Here is a 17,832-nt window from a genome sequence, read left to right as displayed (position 1 = left end):
GAGGCTGCACCCTGACACCCATCCCCTCCCCTGGTGCTGCCCGGGGCCCACGCCTGGCCAGCCTGCAGGTCAGGAGCCAGCGGCGTGTTGGCACTGCTGTCCTTGCCGACACTGCCTCAGCGCTGCCCACGGCTCCTCCACCCGAGGAGGGAGGAGCAGGAACGGGCATCACGGCCTGGGGTCACAGCAGCTGGCGTGCAGGCTGCAGCATGCACATTTGGTTCATGCCAAACCTGCCCCTGTATTTATACACGTGAACCAGGTGTTGCTCCTGTTTCCCGTGAGCTGCTGAAACATTCCCAGCTGATCTCTGCAGGATTGCACAGTCCGTGGAGCGCGTCGGGAGCCACCAGGGTGAGCCTGGCAGCATGAGCAAGGCTGTGTGCCCTCGGCATCTGTGGACACAAGCGGGGAAAGCCGTGCATCCAGACACATCCAGACACATCCAGACACATCCAGATACATCCAGACACATCCAGACACATCCAGATACATCTCTTCTCCTTGGCACGGCACAGCTGGGCTCCAAGGGGCAGGAAGGAATGACGGAGCGGGGCCGTGGCTGCCCAGCATGGCAGGAGGGGCAGGAGGAAGGAGGGAGTGCAGGGCTTGGACAAGATTGATGGCCTCGTTGCCATTAAGAAAAAAATTAGCCGGTGGCGGCTATCATATTAAAGGGTGAAGAAGCCGTGAATTATTTTCTTAAAGATCTTATCACTTACAATGATAATTTTACCTTCCAAAAGGCCACTTTTAATGAGGCAATGCAGGCAAAAAGTCATGATTTAATGCCAGATTTTTTTTTTCAAACACATTTTACTGCTTTTTTGTCCATGTTTAAAAAGCGCCGGTGACCTTTTTTTATTTAGCTTGCCCCAGGTGTAATGCTCAGTCTGATCCTCTCAGGGTTTATAACCTCCACGGAGAGTGCCTCTACCCAATGGAGAGATGATTTAAAGGGGAGGGAGAGATATGAAGCTGCATCACCACTCACATACATCCCTTGCTCTGTCTTTGATGGTGGGAGTCATGGAGGGGAGACCAGGGAGGGAGGAGGGTCCTCTCCCCCCAATATGCTCACTCAGACACACTCTGAAGGGCAGCTGGGATGTACTGGCACCCAAGCATGGATGAGCAGGCTGGTGGCCTTCCTGCAAGGGAAAAGGGACATCTCAGCATCAAGGCTTGTTCCCACCATGCTGAAGAACCTGATCCCATGGTGGAGAGCATCTGCACATCAAGCTTGTCTGGACGCAGAGCACCCTGTGCCATGGTTTTGGGCTGGGATGCTACAATTTGGGTCTGTCATGCAGCATGAGCATGTATGAGGGCAGGGAGAGAACTTTGTCCCTCCGTTGCATCTTACCAGAATGCAGTTGAGAGAGGAATGGGAATTGTATTGCTACCCTTTCTCTGCTTGCCAGGACCAGTGTGGGAATGAGCAGAGTGGTGCAGGAAACAGCAAATCCTTGGCTTGGTATGCTGTGGTCAGGAATCCTCACTGCTTAGCCATTGGAAAACAGCCTCAACATGACAATCTGGGGCAAAAGATGCCAAAATTGGAACAGCAGAGGCTGGCCTAATGCAGGATTGAAAGTCACCCTGATGGCAAGTGCCTTTTCTAATCCCTTAGCCTCTGAGCCTGCATCCCTACCTACCCCCATGGCTGCCCAAGAGGCAAAGTGTGGCACAGCACAGGGAAATGAGAAAAACAAATGAAGTCAAGTTTCCTGAGAGTGAAGGGGAAGTGTGACTTGGCATCTCTAACGCTGTGTTTAACATGCCGGCAAGGTATTTAGAATTGAAGTGCTTGCACACAATTTAAAAATAGACAGTTTATTAATCTAAACTGCAAGTGTATGTAGAAGAGGCCTCGAGATTGACATCTTTGGGATTAGTTTAGCCCTGCGTTTTTCCAGAGGTCATTGCCATGGTGCTCAGGAGGTTTGTGGAATAAATGGGGCCAGCATTCTTCCCGGGACCACACGCTAAAAACTAATACATAACGTTTAATTTACTGTCTCCATAGCTAGCCCAACCATTTTTCACATAATAATATTGGATTAGAGCTACCAGAAGCTGGTGGGGGAGTGGGAGGAGGGCAGAGTTTGTCTGTCTGTCATCGAGGAATGGGGAGATGGGTATTTTTTCCTCTTTTCTAGAATACATTGCAAGACAAAACAGATTTAACCGTCCCAGCTCCAAGATGCTTGGCTTATTAGGGCATTAACACCGCTGCAATCAGGGCTGTTATTCTGAGTCACAGCTGAAGGCTTTGAGCCTCATCCTTGTGTTTTTTAGGATGTGCAATCCTGCTTATTCAAAAACAGTCCTCACTCTCTATTTAGAAAATAAAGAAACTAAACAACACCAGGAGCTTGAGGTCTGCACTCTGCAGAAATTCTGCAGAGAGGTTTTCCAGAAACAAATGAGCTGTTCACCAAATCCCATTAGCAGTTGGTTTAGCCAACACATGAAGCCAGAGAGCCTCCCTGCTCTGCGCATCTGTCCCCTGGAAAGTGGAGGCTGGGCTCTTGAGGCAGCCCTTGATGGGTGCCCCCAGCCCCATGGGCTCCCACTGGCCTTCCCAGTGCCTGGCATCCCTGTTGGGCTGAAGGAGCAAGCCAGCCCCAAGATGTGGTCAGCACAGCCCTCAGCCAGCAGAAGTGGTTTTGTCCAAGGAGATAACTGAGCACCCCAGCAGGCAACTCCTCTGTGACCCCTTTCAGGACATCACATCTCCCTGCAGCCAGTAGAGCTGTGCTTTATGGCAGAGAGAGATGTGCACTGCACACAGGGATGTGCCTCTTGTCCTCATGGCAGGGCTGGCAGCTCATACCCATGGGGCTGAACTCGAACTGCCCTCCTCCACCACCACCCCAAGCCTTCTCTCCCTGCCCGTGCTGGCTGCACTGCTGTGCTGTTCTCAGGGAGAGCTGTCCAAGCCTGGGGGATTGCTTGCTGCTGACTGAACCGATTTGTATGCTGAGTCATTTTTCCACTTTCTCATATCTTTGTAAAAAAATGCACATTTTTTCATGTTTCATTTCAGCCCAGAGGCAAATATTTCTGGAATACTTGCCTTTCTCCAAGGTATTATGCTTTTTAATAATGTTGTCATCACACTTGACCTGTCCAATTCAGATGATATCTACACTTCCCTTCACAAACACACACATCTCCAAGCAGTCATTTATTGTCAAATCTTGCCAGCTGATTCTCAGAAACAAACATCTGCAGAACTGCATTTCCAGTGTACATTTTTTCACAATGTAGTGGGCTATATTTAGCCTGGTTTAGCTAATTTATAATTTAAATTAGAATTTTAAATTGCATTTTTCCCTCAAAGTACTCTAATCATAAAGTTCAATTGCAACTCAGTGTACATTTCTTTAGATGCTGTCAAACTCCCATACTAATTTTCCTGTTAGAGTTCAATGTGTGTAGAATTTAGACTTAACTACTATGGACTTGAAGTTTATCAGTGATCTCTTAGGTCTCAAATATCACTGAGCTTTTTAACCTTCTAAAAGGTCTTTTTTTTTTCTGTGCTACTTATTAAAATAAATAGCATCATTACTGAAGGAAGAGGTAGTTGCTCTGCAAAGGTGCTGAGAGCTTTAGTGCAGTTTACAAAGCTATTGAGAGATTTAGTGGCACTTAAAAAGGGCGGATGAGGACATGTAAGCACTGCTCCACCTCAGCACTCCTGTGCCTTATCATGAGAATTTCTGGTGTGGTCCTCACATGTCATTTCCAGCAGGGCCTGATTCTGCCCCAGCCACCAGACCTGGGGTAAAAATGACTGTCCCATTATTGCATGATTCATTTGTACTTTGCTAGACCCAGCAGCCTGGTCCCCTCATGGGGCACAGTCCCTTGGAAAGAGCCAGTCCCACAGCCCAGCATTCCATCCCAGCACAGTCCCACAGCTCAGCAGATGCTCTCCATGGCTTTGAGTACCGCTTAGAGACAGGCAGAGAGCTCAACAATGCTCACAACATGAATTTCTCCTTTCTCTTGCAGTCAATTTTGTTGTCGGCCTCAATCAAGCGGGAAGGAGATTCTCCGACAGCATCACCCCACTCCTCAGATGACATTCATCACTCAGACAGATACCAGGTAAGCAGGTAGATGCTGCTGGTGGTCTCAGGCAGGGAGCCAGCACACCCCAGTGCCCACAGCTCTCTCTGTGTGACAGCCTTGCTGTTGGCTATGCAATCCCTGTTCTAGTTCTCCTGCTGACATCATGGGGACATGAACACCTGGCCCCTCACAGGACTGTGAAGGTGGGCTTTTGTCTGCAAAGTTCTCCCAGCTCTTTAAAATTTAAAAATGGTATTTAAAATGTTTTAAAATCATTGTAGAAGTTTCTCTTGTTCTGTATTCATGATTTTGGTCTCATTTCCATGGCTGTGTTTGTCATTACCCACCCTGTGCCCACTGAGAAACTTTCAGAGAAGTGACATTTTTTACTCCTGACTCCTGTCCAAGACAGAAATGAGTTTGGACAATCCACAGCCATGCCAGCCTGTTTTATAAAACACTCTCTTCCCAGAGGAGCAGCAGGTCTTCACTTGGGTGATTCAATGAGTAAAACTTGAGGGAGATGGAGCAAGAAATGAAGAAAAGGGCAGCAACACAAGTACAGCTTGGCTGGTTGTAAGTCTGTCTGTATTTCTGGGGCAGGCTGGCACATTTGACTCCAACTCAACACACATCCAAACTGTTTGGCTGCAAGCCTGTACTCAGCCACTGGCTTCAAGCAGGCTCTGAAAGGCAGCAGATAAATTAATGTTGGTCATCAGCACAGACCCAAGTGTGCATCCACCTGCTGTGTGGACAGGCTGGGTGGGCTGAGGCTGTACCAGCATGGCAAACACCCATCACCCTCTATTCTGTGGTGATCTGCAGCCATACCCTGTGCCCAGGGTCAGGCAGGCACTCATACCTTCCTGCATCAGCCACTTCTCACATGCCAGGTCTGTGTTTGAACCTGCAGAGAGAGGCTGATGACCAGTGCTGAGGCTCTTATTGAGCAGACCCAGTTATGTGTCCCTGAAGATGGGTCCTGCTAGTAGCAGATTTGTACATTTGTTGCACATTATTCCATCCTCTGTCCTATTTATTGGTTATATTAAAAGTTGTGGATCATATTCCCATGTGGCTCTGAGTTATAACTTGGTGTCACATCACAGCCACTTCACTATCCCATGAACAATGAAAGCTGGTGCAAAGTAAGAGAAGCAAAGCCATGCAGAAGATACAGAAATGCCTGTTTCAGGTAATCCTGCTCTCTTTCCTGCCTGTTTATTAAGGCTAATAAATAAATTATGTTCATTTCAAAAGGGCATGGAAGAGAATTTGCCATAGCCCCCTTTGTTGGAGAATCCCCCTCCCTTCCCACGCTGCCAGACATCAGTCTCTGTGAGACTGGTGGCCCCTTGCAGCCCTCTGTTCCTGTACATTTTTATTATGTCATTCTCAAAGACAAATATTCTTAGCAGAAGCCCCTCTATGTGCTGAGTCCAGCTACTCTCTAATGTGCTTTAAGTTTGTGAGCATATTTTATGGAGGGTTGCAGCCCTTAATGCAAATGTGTAATGGGAGTTGTAAGTCTGCACTGCAGGGAAAAAACACCTCTGGGGCCTGATTTTCATTTAGGCTTGTGCTGGCTGCGTTATGCTGCACTGGCAGTGTAAAGGGACCTCAGAGTGGGTGCCAAGGGTGTGTAAAGCCTCAGTGTATTCTTAATAAAGCCACAATATGAACGAGAATTCATTCTGCCTGGTTTACCAAGGGAAAAAGCCCAGGAAGCAGAGCAGGAGACTCTCATGGTGGTGATTTTAAGGGCTGCAAAATTTAACTTTCCATATGCAGAGGTGTGCTGGACTGTCCCTTGTGTTGTGATCTAATCATGATTATACAGTGCATTAGTAACATAATAGAAGTGAGTTATTGGTGTTTGGGTTTTCAGAATTCCTATGGCTCAGTTTTCTTAGTCTTTGTGCTTATACACAAAGGGGATACTTATGAAGGAGATTTATGGAGTGCTACAGAAACAGGGGCTTGCACAGCACTTGGGCTCCTTGCATTGCCCCCCATGCTGAGAGGGGGCTCCTGGATGTGGGGAGGAGGCGTCCTCCTGCCTCCCCTGTGCCAAGCCTGGTTGCTGGAGTTTGGTACATGGGGACTGATCAGACAGAGGTAGTGGCAGCCAATGGATTTGGTCAGTAGGGGCTGCTCCTCTTACAGCGTGTTCTGTCAGATGGAGCTTTGAGTAAAAACAGAGCCATTTTAGTTACATTTAGATAAAACCCTGAATACCCAGTGGAGAAATCAACAGCAAGTTACAAGTGATACATCGTACTGCAATTTCAGGCTTGGAGAGAGCCCACAGAATATTTGTGAATGAAAATAGCAAGTGTAGTGTAACCAAAACCTAAAATCTTCATCCAGAGAAGGCTCACCTCCCCCCCCCCGCCCCGAGCTCAGGTAAGCGTATCTCCCAAAAGACAGCTCAATTCATTAAAAGGGTAAAGCCAACAATCAGCAGCTTTGATTTTGTAAGAATATGTATAAAAATCCAGCTGCATGTTCAGCAGGCAGGCACAGCTGGGATAATAGGACAGACTGTGCAAAACTCACCAGGCAGCACCTGAACTGTCCATCAGCCCATCATCATCTGGGGCAGCAAAACATATCTTGGGGTGGTTTTTGTTTTCCATCTGAAGAAGAAGTGACAGATTGTCAGGTGCCTGAGAGGAGACCCAAAATGTAGGTTTGATTCCAGGAAACAAAGTCTGAGGAATCTGCAGGGAGGGGAAGAGATGGGATTTGTGTGTATAGTAGCCTCTGCTGCCCAGTTTGTAGCCTTCAGCTCTGTCCCAACCTCAGGGCAGTCTGCTGGGCCCAACCTCCACCACAACTGTGCAGCAGCTACGGGAGAGAGATCCATGAGACAGCTCTGACCACCCAGGTTTGCTGAAATGTGGAAAGGAAAAGAGGGAGGAGTGCCTGGAAAGCGCAGGCACCGCCTGTAGCTGATGTGCCCCCGTGGCAGGGGCCATTTGTGGGTAGCGCAGGCAGGTGTCAGAGCCCTGGAGCTGAGGGATGCTCAGCCTGGCCCCAGCAGATGCAGATGGCGTCAGCAGGCAGGAAGGACGGGGCTCTGCTTCCCGGGGCTCGGCTTCCCCAGCCAGGGACGCCCTAGGGGCTCCACGGCAGGGACCACAGAAGGCCCCATTGGCGACCTGCCTTTGGGTCTTATTATCCCTGGATCCTGATTGGCCAAGAACCCATGGGCCCCCGGTTCCTGATTGGGCAGAGGACGTTTGATTTCACTTTCATGTCTGATTGGTCACTACCTTTGAGTTGTTTTTGAGGCCAAGGCTCTGATTGGCCAGTGACATTGGGCCTAAAGGGTGCTCAATCACTATTGGACAAGGAAATCTGTTTCCCAGTTGCTCCCAGGCTTTGATAGGTCAACTGCCCCTGGGCAGCAACCTGCCTTTGGGGTCTGATTGAGCATGGCCCCTGGTGTTCTAGTGGGTCCTGATTCCGATTGGTCCGGCAGCCCAGGGGCCCAATAATACCTGATTTTTGATTGGTCAGCTACGCAGGGTCCCAGTAACCCCTGATTTCTGATTGGCCAGATCCCCCCGGGTCCAGCCGTCCCGGGGCTCTGATTGGCCGGGCTCGCCGGGCGCTGCCGCCCCCTGTCGGTTGCCATGGGAACTGCCTAGTGAACTCTCACCCGCGCGCCGCGGGTCACATGACCGGGGCCAACATGGCGGCGGCCGCCGGGGGCTGATCGGCGGCGCCCGCCGGGCCGCGCCGCATCCACCCGCATCCCGGGCCCGCCGCCCGCCGCCCGCCCGCGGCGCCCGCGGCTATGCAGAGCGGAAAGAGGGGGCCCGGCGGCGGGGGCCGGGAAGAGGTGCGTGCTGCGGTGGGGGGGCGGCCCGCGGACTGTGCGTTGTCCCGGGGATGCGCGGGGAGCGGGTGGACCGGTGCGGGCCTTGCGTACGGGCGGGGGGCGAGTTGTTTACATCCGCGTCCTGACGCTTCTCCGCTCTTGTCTCCCCTCTGCAGACCTTCCTGCGGGTGCGAGCGAACCGGCAGACCCGGCTGAACGGTGAGTGCGGCCCCCATCGCGCCTGCCCCTTCGGAGAAGTTTCCTGAGTTGGGCCGAGTTGTGCGAAATCCCCACGCCCCCCACACCGCGGGCCGGGAGCCGCCACCAGCTCCGTCGGGGCCTCGGCGGGCGGGGGGCGCAGGGGGCATCCGGGGGAGGCCTCACCCCCCGCTCCCCGGGGAAGCGGCTCCCACCGCCGGTGTAGAACAGGCCCTGATCCCGTGTTTCTGTGTGCGGCCCGGCTGCTGAGCCTTCACAGCTCACATGGCTGAATCTTGCAGTAAACTTTTAAGAAGCCTGAGCGTCATCTGACGTCATGGTTTGTTTTGTTTGGGTTTTTTTTTTCTCTCAAACCCACAGGTGCTGGGGCGGTACTTTTTTCTTGTATCTGTGGGTGCTTCTGACAAGTAAATAACTATTTCTAGTGGACAGCGGCCACTAAAGAAACCAAAGCAGAAATCACTTTATTTCAGAGAGAGGAAGCCCATCTCTCTGCTTTGAATTTGGAAAGAAAAGCTGAAAGGGAAGTTTTTTTAATTAGAGCTGAAGAGGTTGAAACTTTTCTCAGAGTTCGGAGGTCAGAACTTACCATGTACACAGTAACAATGTTCTGTCCTCCGGTTTTGTACTGCTTGTAGCTTCTTTAGTGTGTAACATTTAGTCAGAATTTGGGTGTTCAGGCTAATAGGAGGCTTATTAATCTCGAGCTTCCTGATGTGTTAGTTCACGATAACACCTCTGATGTTGTGCTTTTGGAGTTTATTTAGAAGAAGATCTACTTGAACAAAATAGCAAAAGGGTTTACAGTGTGCTGATAGCAAAACAGTTTGCTTGAATTTGAAGCCCTCCATGTTTAAGTGTAGTCTTAAGCAAATAGAAGCTACTGATCCAGATCTTTGATAAGGTAGACAGACACTAATTCAGAGCTAGCCTCGGGATTTTTAAATATCAACCCAGAGGGCCAAAAAACTGTGAACTCCAGAAAGTCTGTTGAGTCATAGAACAAAGAAATGAGTTACCTTGCACCACTTACAGGTAACTGCTGGCAGGTGCTCACTCTACACTCCAGGATGAGTGCAGAGAGCTGCCAGTGCTGGCAAACAGACACAGAGACTTCAGATGGCTCAGATACACCAAGGTGCTGCTCTGTGGTGACTTGTTTTATGTGACCAAGGTCTCTGGAGTCAAGGATGTCAAACTGTTCCTTTATCATAGTTGGATGACTGAGGCTAAGCTCTCTCCTTCCACCTTTTTTCAGGCCAACAATGTACAGTCTCCTTATTTGAAATATTTTTTACAAGTCTGAGCCAGACTTGTGAAATTCTTGGTGTTGTGGAGTTCTTCAGGATGAGCTGAAGCTCTTAGTGAGAGCGTGCTGTGCTGAACTGGCTCAGGAGTGCTTCGTGCTTTTGTCTCTGTCCCAAAGCGGGGCTGCATCTAGACTGTGATCTTCTTTTGGGAACTGTTCTTGTCTTCTCTTGTTGGAAGTTTTTGTGAACCTGTGCTCATCTAAAGGGAGGCAGGTAGTTTTGTACAGTATTTGCCTTGTTTTTGCTGGACGTTTTGCTCTTTTTGTATGCACCTTTTGTGGTACATGTTCCACGTGAAAGAACATATATCCTGCTCTAATAATGCTGGAGTTTCCTGTGTGTTCTCTCCTTCAACCTGAGATAGAGAGGGTCCAGATGTCAGAGAGCTAGATGCAGAAATTCAGGTGAAGTGCTTTGGGTCTCAAGGAATGTCAGATTAGATGAGAACTGGTTCCTTCTGACCTTTTTGTGGTTGGTTACTGCTGAACAGACACTACAGAACATACCTGTAGTGGTGTCCAGTCCAGCCTGCATGCAGACAAATGGTTGGGTGGGTTGTACTGCTCCTTTCTCTGCATGTTTCTTTACATTTTTACTTCTGAGCACTGCCTGCTTTCCAGTTTCTTCCTCCACATTAGTTTGCAGTGAAATAACTGCAGTATTTGTAAGCTTTACATCTCATATTTTAATGAGCTTCTAATCAATCATACAACTTTAGTTTCCTAGTCCTGATTATTTTATATAAATAGAAGTTGTGTAGGACTTGTCCAGAGACAGCTGGCTCTTTTTTTCATGCTCTCATTGACACACTGCAGTAACTTAAGATATAGCAAATGCAGTCTGTCAAAAAAAAAACCTATTTCATTTGTTTTTATTATATTTTATGTGTACTTTTCAATATTGTCATAACCAGTTTATCTTGGTATTTCTGTCAAGCTTTTATGAGCTGAGTTCTAGAAGCACTTCAGGAAACTCCTCCCATAAAAAGGACTCACAGTGTTTGCTCTTCTTCCATATTGTCCTTGACCCAAATCTTGGCTGCCCAGGCTGTTTGTGACTCAGTCTTGTTTGGACCTTGATGTTCTCCATCCTGTTGTGTTCATTTTGAAATATTCAAAAGGAACTAAGGGAAGAGACGGTAAAGAGGGAAATGTCTTCTGTGAGCTGCTGTTGGCCTGGCTGCCACATGATTAGGTTGTGATAGTAACATGGTTCACACATACCTGACTGGCCAGAATTTTAATTCTGCAATTCAAACCTGTGACTTAAATAGAGCTGTAAGTAAGGCAAATGCATTTCAAGCATTTTCAAGCTCAGGAGCAGGAGATTAATGTTCTGTCTGTTAGGCTCTTGGTTGAGTGTTTGTATCACAACTTCCCTGTCAGCCTCAGTGAGTTAATCCTGCATTTCTCACCTGTGCTAAACTCACTTTCCAGAGGTTGTGTCCTTGTGAACCCAGGAGTATGAGGTGCTGATTCTTGATGAGCCTGAGTGACAAAGGAAGCATTTGTTTCATTTACCTTATTTGCAGTGTTGCCAAACTGGAGATTTTAAGCCACCCTGTAAATTGATGGTCGTGGAGTTTAACAGTGCAGAGCAGGTGAGGTAGTAATTCAAAATTAGACGCACAAAGTTTGGCTTAGTGTATCAGAACATGAGTTCAGCAGGTTAAGCAGGTGCCAACCTCAGAGAATAGTGTCAGGCTGAAGGTTGCTGAAAAATCATCTGTGTGGAACTTTGGCTATGCAGATGTAAAAGCTGCATCGAGATCCTTTTGTGAATCTGGCCCTTAGTGTTCTTTTTTGGGAGATGAGCAGCAAAGTGTACTTATGGTCTGAAACAGATTCCTTCTTGACTATCAGTTTTCTTGCTTTCGCTTATTCTTGAGGTGGCTTTTTGTGCTCTGCTACTACTGCCCTTGTTCCCTTGCATCAGATGCTCTGGCTGAATTTGATCATTCACAAAAGCTTTTTGTGATAGATCCAGCAAAAGTAGGTGTAATCACTCCTCAGGACTCTTCTAGTAGATTTGCAGAGAGCAGGTGCTAGCTCCTGTGCTTGAACATCTTTGACTCAAATATAGGGATATTTCCAAAGTTTGAGTTCTCAATGGGTTGTGAAGTAGGTCCTTACAAAGCTCTATTTGCACCTCTCTGAGAAGGTGAATCCAGGTTTGGTGGTTGCCCTAAGCCTGTCTCTCCAAACAGACCATGCAGTTTGTTGAGCCAGCACCATGTCCTGTGCTTTTGTAGCTGATGGGTGGGGGAGGAATAAAGCTGGATGATTTCCACTGGAAAGCAGACAAAAATGTTTCCACTTAATTTGATTGGCCTGCCATTGCAGGAGCTGCTAATGATGTCTGCATAGGACTCAGGGGACCACTCAAACTGGTGGAGGGAACCATAAGAGGTATTGCTAGTAACTTAATCATGTCCTTTGATGCTGCAGGAGAGGTTGGTGCAATGTCCACTGCTAGATGCTGTGTAAGAGCACTTCTGAGGTAATTAGTGCCCAGTCCTGAAGGTGAATTTTTGCTTGGGGAGGGGAGTACCAGTGAAAACTAAAATCCATTAGCTTTTCTCACAGGAAGTTTGGCTGGACTAGAGAGTAACATGATCTTTAGGCATTAATAAGGCTCAGCCTCGATGAGGAGAGCCCATTGTTAGGAAAGATCCTCAGTCTCTCCTGCCAATAAGGCAGCAGTGGTGGGTTGGCTCAGTGTCTGTGCACCTGTGGGAAGGCAGGGACCAGTGTGCCCTCAGCAGCAGAGGCTTTGTCAGGTGCAGTTTAGCTCCTTTGTTAGTACAAGCAGCCTCACCTTGCATAGTCCCATATTAGAGAACTACATATCAGTGAAGGGAAGAGCAATTCCTGTAGCCAGCACGGCTCCTAGGTTAAATTCAGAGACCATAAGTGAGACTCCCTGCCCTTGCAGAGGATCCCAGTTCTTGGTCACTTCCATGTGCTACTTTCTCATTCGTCTGCTGTGGTGACTTAAACTCCAGGGTGACTGATGGTTTCATGTAATCTGAAGGAGAACATGCACTTGCAGCAGGAGCCATGTGTAGGGTAATGTACATCTTTAAAAGTGAGGCCTCAGAGGTGCTGGAAGCCCTCTGATAGCCTAATAATAATTATTAATGCTAATAAAAATTAGTGAACTCCTCACCTCCTGGCAGAAGGTTGGAATAATAACTATGGAATCTTTGTTCAGCTGATGCCATCAGTTTTAGCTTTCATATTTTCCAGATTCTTTACTGCATTAATATAAAGTGTTAGCAAGTTCTCTTCACAGGGTAGTTAGACAAAACAATCCTTTTCCAGCCTGAGAACCAAGGACACTGTTGCAGCTTCAGGCCCAAAAAGTATAAACAACAGCAAATTGAGGAGACCAATCTGGGAGGATGGGACTTCATAACCTGAAGCTGTAATTGGACAATTAACCCCAATATGCAAGTGGACCAAAACTTAGAAAAGTATAAAAACATATGAGCTGTCGTCCATCTTGGGTGTAGCCATGACCGGGCTCTTGTACTGCCCAAGGTATGTCCTTTGAAGGCCTTTTTAATAAATACTACTTTATTCCTTTAACGCTGTCTAGCCTTTGTTCTAGGTAGCCTCTCAAGGCATCACAGCCAGAGGTAAGAATAGGTCAGGCTTGTGCAAAAACCTCCTTCCCTGAGTTCTGTCCTCTTTATACGTGCAGTCCTCAACTGGCTGCATTTTTGTCTTCCTGAATTACGGGAGGGAATGACTTTTTCTTTTTTTTCCCTCTCTCCATGCTCCTGCGACAGGAGCGAGGGGGAGAAGGATTAGTGAGCTAATTAGAAATGATCGCATCTATCAACACTAATTAACAATCCTGTGGTCTCACTGGCGTGTTCTTTTGAGCTGCTCCCCTTCGGGACAGCGCCACAATCAGCCCCTGCCTTTGGGGCCGCTCGGTCCGTGCGGCGCTGATTGGAAGCGATGGCCGGGCTGCGTGTGTCGGGCAGGGACAGCGCCGCTCCGATGTGCTTCCCAGGCTGCTCCCTTCCCGTTCCTCCTGTCACCGGGGGCACCCTCGGCCTCCGCGGGCACCACGCTGCCGCTGCTAATGACCAGAGAATGAAAATGGCAGGGGGAATTTGTTTTCAACACCTCTTTCCTCCAGTGGCTTTTTTCATTTGTGGCACTGCAACTCAAAGGGCTAAATGAGCCAAGATGGGGGCTGGCTGCTGGATCTCGTGTAGAGCTGGAGCAGAGTGAGACTCTCTTCCCAGCTCTGCACTAACATTTCAGTAGCAGATCAGGTGCTTTTTCTGGCAAAATGGTCCCAAGAATTTTTCAGTAGAAGACTCAAAATATGTTGTCTTCCATTTGTCACTGCTACAGTGCATGGACTGGAGGATGGCAGTAAAAAGCCCCTAAAAATACTAGTAAATTCACCAGACATACTGCTCTAACTGAATTGTTTGGCCATGGGGAGTCCTACCAGAATAATTACACTGCTCCTTCCCTGCATTTCCCTGTTAAAAACATGATGAGGTGAGAGAAATTTGTGTCTGCAATCAGGATCGAGAAGGCTCTGTTTCCATAGTTCTCTCCAGATGGGTGTTTGCTGAGGAATGCTCAAGTCGTGTCTGATTCTAGCCTCCTTCCATATTTTTTGCTTTCTCTACAGAGCTAGTGAGGCAAGGAAAGAGTGTCCTAAACTTACATGAAAGAGCAATGCTGAGGGATATGGGTATGCACTAAACTAGGTCTTCAGAAATCTCTTGGGCACTAAAGTACAAGCCAGAAAGAATGTGGCTTAACTCTGCCTGAAAGAGAGGGTTGTGGAGCTGTCAGTGTGGTGTACCCAGCACAAGAGAGGGTTGTGGAGCTTCGCCAAATAAAATTTAGACAAACGATGAAAGCTCTGTGTGTTGAGAGTCTGTGTCGTTCAAAGTGACAGATATCAAAAGCATCCTTGTTTTGGTCTCAAGTTGCTTACTCTAGGAATGTCACATTTACAGAATCCTTTCCAGGATGTGAGGAGTGGAAATGTATTTTTCAGGGAGTTTTCAAACATATATATTTCAATGAGGAAAAACAGTGCCCAGGGAATAATTTGAAGCTTAATGCTGGAGTGTGAGCAAGTATAGGGGGTGATGAAGACTCCTAGTTCCAGATTGTGGGAAAGTATATCCTAACCTAGAGAGTCCTGAGTCCAGGGAAGCCAACGAGAAAGTCTTTGAAGGAGGCCTTTCTGGTCTGTGCTGATGTGTTCAGCTGAAACTTCATCATTCACTTGATGTGTGTGCTCTCAGCTGATGCACTTTAGAAAACAATTGACAGAAACTTTCCTGTACACTGGTCCTTCTCATCCTGGCATTCCAGAAGCTTTCTGACTCGTTGGCTGCAGGGAGCTCTTGATCCCACAGTGTTCAGGCATGAAGGCTTTCAGAGCATGCTGCAGTGCTCACAATGTCAGTAACAATTTCTGGCTAACGCAGCTTTTTGGTGGTGTCATCTCTCATTATCACATGGGCTTTCCTTGGGCTTTTTCTTGTCTCTCATTCAGAATTTTGACCTTCCTTATTAATTAAACAGTGACTTTCCTGCAGCCAGTGATTGAGTTATTCAGTAATACCTGCCTAAAGCCATCATAATAAAAGACAGAAGTTCTTTTTAATGCAAATGATTTGGTTCCAGATGTTTTGATCACATTAAACGATGGCTCAAATTAACCAGCTATTGGATTAAGCAACAGGCTACCTTGGCTGCTTTTTCTAATCATCATGATTCCTAACGTTTGTTTCCTAGAGCGTGCTCTCAAGAAGGCAGTGTAGCCGTTTGTTTTCATGAAATAAAAATAATAGAGACAGAAGCTATCTAGCATGGGTCCTGTGTTTTTTCTACCAAGTATCTTTCCATAAATACTACCTGCTACCAAGATGGTTCTCTGACTTGTTTGTGGTGGTCTGAGAGAGTTTCTCAGGGTGTACAGGAGGCTCTGTGGTCCTGGAAGTGATTGTTAAATACCTTGTCCAAGGATATCAGGTGCTACATCATGCTTCTACATTCTAAGGAAGTTCTTTAGAGGGAATAGTATGTGTTAGTGGAAGAGCCTCAGAAGGCAAAATCCAAAACAGAGTTCAGTGGCTTGATTACTCAACTTTGAAAACAATTTCAGGTTTCCAAGGGATAGATTTTAACTGTTCTAATAACTTACCATGGGATGTGCAGCAGATACTCCTTCTCTTAGTTGTTAAATCATGAATAGCAGCCTCTGTAGAATCAGAGTGCTCAGCTACAGGTTACAGATTTCCTCTGAAAAGGGCCAGGTAACAGTCTCTACTGTTTATAGAGGTCAGAATAGGGAGTTACAGTGGGATTTTCTGGTGTGAAATCTTACCATTTCTACCAAGGGTTTATTATTTGGAGCTGAGCAAATAAAGACTAAGATCTACAAACTTGACATGTCTTCCTTTGTCATTTGTTTTCTTTCCCTGGTTTCTCCATGCAGCTCGGATTGGAAAAATGAAACGGAGGAAGCAAGACGAAGGGCAGGTATGTCCCCTCTGCAGCCGACCTCTGTCAGGATCCGAGGAGGAGATGAGTAGGCATGTGGAACAATGCCTTGCAAAGGTAGAGGCGCAGCAGGATCACCAGCTGCCATTCCCTTCTCCCTACTCCCAGCTCTTGTCTGCAGTTGACCTAATGTGGGGCAAAAACTAACATTGCTGAGCTTGCAGGCAATGCTAACTGTCTCCCTAAGATCTGTTGTCACTTCTTTGGGAAGATGGATTCTTCTGGATTTTTCTGTTCTGTTTTTTACTTCATGTACCCTTCTGCTGTTACAGAAATCTAATTTGTAGATTTTAAAGATTGAAGTTTATGAACCTTTTGTAGGACTTCAGGCATCCTATGTAGCACAGGAAGAACAGTTTGTTCTAAACTGTGCCTTTTACAATATTAGAATTGTTGGGTTCTTTTGTAGCAGACTGGGATTTGTAAAGGTTGCATGACCATCTTACTCCAGGGAAGTGCATTTAAGCAGACTCCTTCTCTTGCTGTTCATCCCAAAGACAGCAAGGAAGGAGAAGCAAACCCTGGGGGAGGGAGAGAGTTTTGTCATAGGGCTTTTTGTTTGTGTTTCTCAGGAAAAACCTTCAATAGAGGACTCGTTGCCTCAAGAGGTTCATAGTATAAAGAGAGGTGTATTTTGTTCAGTATGCTCCAAAACTATGACCACTTCTGCTAGGGGTCAAAGGAATCTGTGGTATCATGTTCTTCCATGATAGAGGAATTTTGCATGCAGGGCAGGGGAATGCATGTTGAAACGAACACCAGTAGTTTTGTAGGGACCAGACCTTAAATTTCCTTGAGTAAAAATTATGAAACTTGCAACTTGTTTTGGTCTTACGTTGTCAAGTTCTACCAGTACCTATTTACTTGTAGTTTAGGTTAGTAGGAACAGGGATGGGAATAGAGGCTGCTCTATGCTCTATACTTAGCTGTCCTTGGAGCAGTCCAGCTTTTCTTCCCCATCCCACCATGAGTTATGAACCCCAAAGAGCCATTTCGTGCATCTCAACACTTCCCCTGCTTTACCCCATGCAGAGAGAAGGCTCATGCATGACTGAGGATGACTCTGTGGACATTGAGAACGAGAATGGCAACCGCTTTGAGGAGTACGAGTGGTGTGGACAGAAGAGGATACGGGCTACGACTCTCCTGGAGGGAGGATTTCGAGGTGCGCCAGTGTTTGGGGGCACTTGTGAAGGATTCTGCCATGGAAGTTGATCATTACCTATCTTTAAAGGGAGGGACATGGGGATTTCCCTTCCACAAAAGGCAGAATCATCAGCCTTTGCCAGAATGTAAAGTGATTTCAGTTTTTTGTCCCTCTTGAATGATGAGAGTCAAAATCTGCGCAAATCTTGAACAAAGCACGGGGTTATTTCTCAAGGAATGTGGCTGAAGAGGGAATCGGTAGATCATACACGGAAAATAACGTTTTATAGCTCACACATAGTAAGAAATACGTGGAAATATGTGAAGAGAGGGAAATAGAAATGAAATTGTAAAAATTCCCAGCCTGGAGTGACGAAAGCTGGTGTATCAGCCTCTGGTGATGTATTGGAGGTGACAGCTAAGTCGCTTTAGCACCTGCATAAAATATTAAAGGGCCAGTTGTGCATTTATCACTCCATCCCTTTTAAGGTTGATAAATGAGAATCCAGGAACCTGCTCTGCACCTCCAGCACTGCAAGCCCTTAGGGCTCTCAGACAAACACGTTTTATTTTTCCTCCTTCTTTTGCTCCTTCCCCAGTGACGGCGAAATCAGTTACCAAGGAGAGAGTGAGTTATGGCAAAATTTGACCTCTCGTGAGCTTTATTGGTGAATGTAATTTTAGC

At 47.1% G+C, this 17,832-nt stretch overlaps 1 protein-coding gene across 4 annotated transcripts in view; it reads left to right on the top strand.

The window, feature by feature from the left end:
• The window catches only part of RNF220 (ring finger protein 220), a 213,466-nt gene that overhangs the window by 149,469 nt on the left and 46,165 nt on the right, over window positions 1–17,832 (top strand). For 2 of the 4 annotated variants that reach the window (XM_063407233.1, XM_063407234.1), the window contains 4 exons: window positions 4,027–4,122; window positions 8,095–8,137; window positions 15,937–16,058; window positions 17,034–17,166. In XM_063407233.1, the coding sequence (XP_063263303.1) occupies window positions 4,027–4,122; window positions 8,095–8,137; window positions 15,937–16,058; window positions 17,034–17,166 (394 nt within the window). Of the gene's footprint in view, window positions 1–4,026; window positions 4,123–7,764; window positions 7,940–8,094; window positions 8,138–15,936; window positions 16,059–17,033; window positions 17,167–17,832 lie in introns of those variants that run through there. The other 2 variants (XM_063407235.1, XM_063407232.1) reach the window with 2 other exon arrangements.

Source organism: Prinia subflava, chromosome 10 (genome assembly GCF_021018805.1).
Source record: "Prinia subflava isolate CZ2003 ecotype Zambia chromosome 10, Cam_Psub_1.2, whole genome shotgun sequence".
Taxonomy (NCBI): domain Eukaryota; kingdom Metazoa; phylum Chordata; class Aves; order Passeriformes; family Cisticolidae; genus Prinia; species Prinia subflava.
This window is presented reverse-complemented; position numbering and strand designations above follow the sequence as displayed.